A 6,168-nucleotide genomic window follows, 5' to 3' on the forward strand; every position below is an offset into this window, starting at 1 on the left:
AAAGGCAGGGTTCTCCAACCTTTTTTTTTTGTTTTTTTTTCTTCACACTTTTACAAAACGACAATTGGCAAAATCCACTCATTTTTGTAATGTTTATATAAGCTGCTCATTTCAATAACGTTTGTTTCATATGTTGTTTCCAACCCAAACGAAGGGAGTAACCAGCTTGTTTTGCAAAATTGCAACAAAAAAAAAAATCAACAACATTGTTTTGCTTATCTGCATAATTCAGTATGCGTTTCATACCACGTTTATTGCAAATTACCGGTTTTTGCATGACTATCACTGTTACAGTAGTTTACTGTGAAAAAATCCACATACATTTACTGTAAATGCATGGCTGTGATTTTACAGGTAATTACAATAAACATCTCAATTGTATATACTGCCACCTACTGTGCAAGAGTGTGCAAGGTGGTCCACGGAACCCCCTAAGACACGCACCAGTTGTCATTGTGTCCGGAGGACTATATATTTACAGTGTTTTACTGTGAACTAGCAGTTCGTTACTGTGAAATATAAGTGTGTCGTCCTTTTTTACAGTCAATTGTTGCGATGCCACCGTGTACATTTTGATTGCAGGATTTGAACGCGTCAAAGCAATGGTAAATGTTTCTATTAGAGCTACTTTCGGGATTGTGTGTTGAATTCATATGAATGGCAACGTTTGAATTGTTTAACAGTGACGTCATGGTCTTTGTGCCTTTTTAATGGTAAATTGCCATTGAGCATTTACACAAATATTCGTAAGTCTCTAAGCAAATAATAAACACTTTGGTGAGCTACCCAAAATCAACTGGCGAGCCGCCAAAAGCTCACGAGCTACTGGTTGGAGACCCCCTGATAGAGAGGTTGTCATATGCAGTGCGTTATTTGTTAGTCTGCTGAAAATAATGGAAAGCGCCAGCCTACACTAGTCCGAGTTGGAATGGCCACAAAACACATTTTAAGATATTAAACAATCTGGATAGTGCACCCCCACCCCCCCACCCCCACACACACCGACACACACAATTTATCACGTTTCATGTGTCAGGTAAACAATGACGAATGGGGCCAAATTAATTCCCATTCTACTGTAGGTCTATATATGCTAGACTATTGAAATAACACATCCACATCTTAATTGTGTGTTATAGGTAAAAAACAAATTAGTGTAATATCTAATCATTTTTAACAAGTATTATAATTACAACAAAAACCTTTTCCAACCATTTCATATGTTTTTGTACTTTCAGTAAACGCTGCTGTATTTTGTCCATTATTTTTGTTGTGTTATTTAACTGTACATTGTTTTTCCTAAAGAGTTTTTAGGGATGTGATTTTTTTTTTTTTTTTTTTTTTTTTTTTTTGTGATTGTTTAACAGTGACGTCATTGTCTTTGTGCCTTTTTAATGGCAACTTGCCATTGAGCAGTTACACAAATATCCATACGTTTTTAAGCAAATATTCTAACACTTTGGTGAGCTACCCAACATCAACTGGCGAGCCACCAAAAGCTCACGAGCTACTGGTTGGAGACCCCCTGATAGAGAGGTTATCCTATGCAGTGCATTATTGGTTAGTGTGCTGAAAATAATGGAAAGCGCCACTCTACACAGCAGCTGACGCTGTGGTCCGAGTTGGAATGGCCACAAAACACATTTTAAGATATTAAACAATCTGGATAGTGCACACACCCCCCCCCACACACACACACACACAATTTGTCAAGTTTCATGTGTCAGGTAAACCATGACGAATGGGGCCAAATGAATTCCCGTTCTACTGTAGGTCTATATATGCTAGACTATTGAAATAACACATCCACATCTTAGTTTTGTGTTATAGGTAAAAAAGCAAATTAGTGTAATATCCAATCATTTTTTTACAAGTATTATAATTACAACTAAAACTTTTTTCTACCATCTGATATTTTTTTTTGTACTTTCATTAAACAATGCTGTATTTTGGCCATTTTTTTTGTTGTGTTATGTAATTGTACGTTGTTTTTTCAAAAGAGTTTTTAGGGGTGTGATTTTTATTTTTTTATTTTTTGTATTGTTTAACAGTGAGGTCATTGTCTTTGTGCCTTTTTAATGGTAACTTGCCATTGAGCAGTTACACAAATATCCTTAAGTTTCTAAGCAAATATTCTAACATTTTGGTGAGCTACCCAACATCAACTGGCGAGACACCAAATGCTCACAAGCTACTGGTTGGAGACCCCTGATAGATGATTATATGCAGTGCATTCTTTGTTATTGGTTTTTTTTTTTTATTTGCATGTGCATGTTTCATGTTTTTAAATTCCAAAAATGCAAAACAGGAACTGCTGAGTTTCCATAATTAATTACTTTCAACTCCATTGACACATTCCGTACCAGTGTCACTGGATGGATTTATTGATGACTTGCACGTACAGTCTCATGAACACCGTTTATGATCATTTCGATTCACTGCCAGAAATCTCCATTTGCATCTTCTCCACTTTTTTTTTTTTTTTAATTACTTAAGAAGGTGATTGAGGCCCCCGTTATGTAATCCCCGCACCAGAGGGACAGTGTCTCCTCTCGCCGCGCCAACCTCATCCACCTGCTGTTGCCATTGTTTATTCATAGCGATAAGCATCCCTGAGGTGATTTATAGCGACCTTAGCGGCGTATCTGCTGTATAATAAATGACACCCGGCTCTGTTTGCTGGCATTAACTCATACGAGAGATTTGTTTCTAGGAGAAGAGTAGCAGGCCTGTTTTGTGTGAAACACCTAAAGTAGTCTCCGGTGTTGTTGTATTATTCAGCGGTGTTCATTTCAAAGCGCGTTTCTATTCTACCGACACTAATGCGCCTATCCTACTCTGGCGACAAGTCTCTCACCTTGAACCTAACTGTGTGTGTGTGTGTGTGTGTGTGTGTGTGTCATCCCTCTTTGTCTCTGTTGCAGCGCTGTGAAGCGGCTCTCTTCCCGGAGCCCGGACTTCACCCACCTGGCGTCGGCGAGGATGCTGTGGGTTACCCTGCTGAGCACCATAGCCTTAGGATGGACCACCCCCGTCCCGCTGCTGGAGGACTCGGAGGAGATGGACGAGCCGTGCTTCGAGCCGTGCTACTGCGAGGTGAAGGAGGGCGTCTTCCACGTGCACTGCGACAGCAAGGGATTTACAAACGTGAGCCAGATCGCTCAGATATGGAGCCGGCCGTTCAAGCTCAACCTGCAGAGGAACTCGATGCGGAAGCTCTACTTCAACAGCTTCCTCCATCTCAACAACGCCATATCCATCAATCTGGGCAATAACGCCTTGCAAGACATCCACGCCGGAGCGTTCAACGGCCTGGGAATACTCAAACGGCTTTTCCTACACGAGAACAAGCTGGAGATTTTCCGGAACGACACCTTCCTGGGGCTGGAGAGTCTCGAGTATCTCCAGGCAGACTACAACGTCATTAAAAGGATTGAGAGCGGCGCTTTCAGGCACCTGCACAAATTGAGAGTGCTTATACTGAATGACAATCTGATCCCCGTGCTGCCGAATTATCTCTTCCGGTCCGTATCGCTAACACATTTGGACCTGAGGGGCAACAGGCTGAAGACCCTGCCCTATAAAGGGACGCTGGAGTACGTCGGGCGGAGCCTGATGGAAATCCAGCTGGAGGAGAACCCTTGGAACTGCGTGTGCGAGATCGTCCAGCTGAAGACGTGGCTGGAGAGGATCCCCTACACGGCCCTGGTGGGCGAGATCACCTGCGAGTACCCCTTCCATTTACACGGGAAGGACCTCCGGGAGATCAAGCGCAGCGAGCTCTGCCCCCCTGCTCTCCGACTCTGAGATCGAGGCCAAGTTGGGGATCCCTCGCATTCCGTTCAGCAACGAGAACACGTGGCCGACCAAGCCGTCCTCCATGCTCTCCTCCTTTCACAACACGGCGTCCTCCGCCATGAAGCCCACCAAAAGACCTCGGCCCACGAGAAACCCCCCCCACCCCTCGTAGCATTTACCCAGGCGTCAACCAGCCCCCCATCGCCGGCTACCAGACGAGACCTCCGATACCGATCATCTGTCCGGTCGGTTGTCTTTGCAACCTCCACATTAACGACTTGGGTCTGACGGTGAACTGTAAGGAAAAGGGCTTCCACAACATCTCCGACTTGCTGCCACGCCCTCTCAATGCCAAGAAACTGTATCTCAGCGGGAACCTGATACAGAAAATCTATCGTTCGGATTTCTGAGAACTTCTCAAGTTTGGATTTACTTCACCTCGGCAACAACCGGATCTCTTACGTGCAGGAGGGCGCTTTCATCAACTTGCCGAACTTAAAAAGTTTATACCTGAACGGGAACGACATCGAGAGGCTCACACCTGGGATGTTCCGAGGACTCCAGATGTTGAGTTATCTGTACTTTGAGTACAACGTCATACGTGAAATCCAGCCCAACTCCTTCTCCTTGATGCCCAATCTGCAGCTGGTTTTCCTCAACGACAACCTTCTCCGCTCGCTCCCCGATGACGTGTTCGCCGGCACCGACCTGGCCCGCCTCAACCTCCGCAACAATTACTTCCTCTCTCTTGCCGTGCGCGGAGTCCTGGAGCATCTGATCTCCATAGTCCAGATTGATCTTCATCAAAACCCCTGGGAGTGCTCCTGCGACACCGTCCCCCTCAAACAATGCTGGAAAAAACTCTCCTCCGTCATTGTGGTGGGAGACGTCATCTGTAAGAGCCCGGAGTTTGCCATCGGGAAGGATTTGCGCTCACTGGGTGTGGAGGTCCTCTGTCCGGAACTTAAGTATTCCGCAGGCCCCTTGCCGGCTCAACCTGGGGGGCAGGACCTGACCACAGGGAGTACGGGTATGGGGGAGGCGGGCGGGCGAGACGCAGTGCCGCTGTCAGTCCTCATCCTCAGCCTCCTCATACTCTTCATCTCTGCTGTGTTCGTGGCGGCCGGCCCTGTTCGCCTTTGTTCTCCGCCGGAGGAAGAAAATGCCCTTCAGGAAGCGATCAGAGGTGGATCTGACAGGGATCCAGATGCAGTGCAGGATTTTCGAGGACGTGCCGAGGCAGAGCAGCGCCGGCAACACAAGCACACTGGAGAAGCCGACGCCCGGCTTGCATACTCACACGCACACCAGTCACACGCATTCCCACGGCCACGTTTATGACTACATCCCCCACCCCGTGACTCAGATGTGCAACAACCCCATCTACAAGCCCCGAGAGGGGGAGATAGCGGCCACGGCGGAAAACCGAGGGGCAGTTTTCAGCCAAGAAAGACAATGGCGGCGGCAGGAGCGGCGGCAACTACCGCACCTTGTTCGAGAAAGAGCGAGAGTGGAGCCTGGCCGTCTCCAACTCTCAACTCAACACCATCGTGGCGGTCAACCACACCGCGGCCGACCTGGCGGGGCTTCACGAGAACGGCGGGCTGTGCCCGACGGTCATCGACAGCCAGAGGCCCACACCGACGGTGGGTTTCGTCGACTGCCTGTACGGGACGGCCCCCAAACTAAAGGACGCGCACAGTGGCGCACGCACACCCGCCCGGCATGCAGTACCCGGACTTGCAACAGGACGCTCGGCTGAAGGAGACGTTGCTTTTCGCGGCGGGGAAAGGCTGCTACCCCGACCCGTCCCAGAGCGACTACCTGGAGTTAAGGGCCAAACTTCAAACCAAGCCGGATTACCTCGAAGTGCTGGAAAAATCGTATCGGTTTTAACATCTCTTCAAAACGCCTCCGCCCCCCCTTGAAAAAACGATATCTGGAAAAAGCAGCATGAAATAAAATATATTCCACTTTCAACAGTGCCGCCCGAATCATTACGGAGGAGAGGCTGATCTCAGATATTTCAAATCAAGTGCCTTTTTTTCCAGAGTAGCCAGCAATGTCAGCAGCCGTTATTTTTGTAACATAAATATCTCTATTTGCTGAGCGAGAGGGAGTTTGCGGCGGGCGGAGGGGGGGAATAAAACATGGTCAGTGAAAGCCTTTTTGTTTGTGAAATTACCATGTGACACACGGGAGCTGGATGTCTCCCTGACTCGGGGAGGGTTGTGGTCTGCCTCTTCTGCCCCCCTCAACCTGGCTAGGACGTACAAAGACCCCGCAGGCCGAGCACATTAAAAAGGCGACGGGGAAGCGATTGAAAGAGATATAAAAAAACAAAACGAATATTGCTTCGAACTGCAGTTT

At 47.3% G+C, this 6,168-nt stretch overlaps 1 protein-coding gene across 1 annotated transcript in view; it reads left to right on the top strand.

Annotated features, from left to right (window-relative positions):
- The window catches only part of LOC133663582 (SLIT and NTRK-like protein 3), a 7,067-nt gene extending 1,144 nt beyond the window's left edge, over nucleotides 1-5,923 (top strand). Inside the window, 7 exon segments of the mRNA XM_062068148.1 lie at nucleotides 2,925-3,786; nucleotides 3,788-3,949; nucleotides 3,951-4,205; nucleotides 4,207-4,926; nucleotides 4,928-5,233; nucleotides 5,235-5,492; nucleotides 5,494-5,923. Coding sequence (XP_061924132.1) covers nucleotides 2,983-3,786; nucleotides 3,788-3,949; nucleotides 3,951-4,205; nucleotides 4,207-4,926; nucleotides 4,928-5,233; nucleotides 5,235-5,492; nucleotides 5,494-5,694 — 2,706 coding nt within the window. The 5' untranslated portion in view covers nucleotides 2,925-2,982 and the 3' untranslated portion in view covers nucleotides 5,695-5,923.
- The last annotated feature ends 245 nt before the right edge of the window (nucleotides 5,924-6,168 follow it).

This window comes from Entelurus aequoreus, linkage group LG13 (assembly GCF_033978785.1).
Source record: "Entelurus aequoreus isolate RoL-2023_Sb linkage group LG13, RoL_Eaeq_v1.1, whole genome shotgun sequence".
Classification (NCBI taxonomy): Eukaryota; Metazoa; Chordata; class Actinopteri; order Syngnathiformes; family Syngnathidae; genus Entelurus; species Entelurus aequoreus.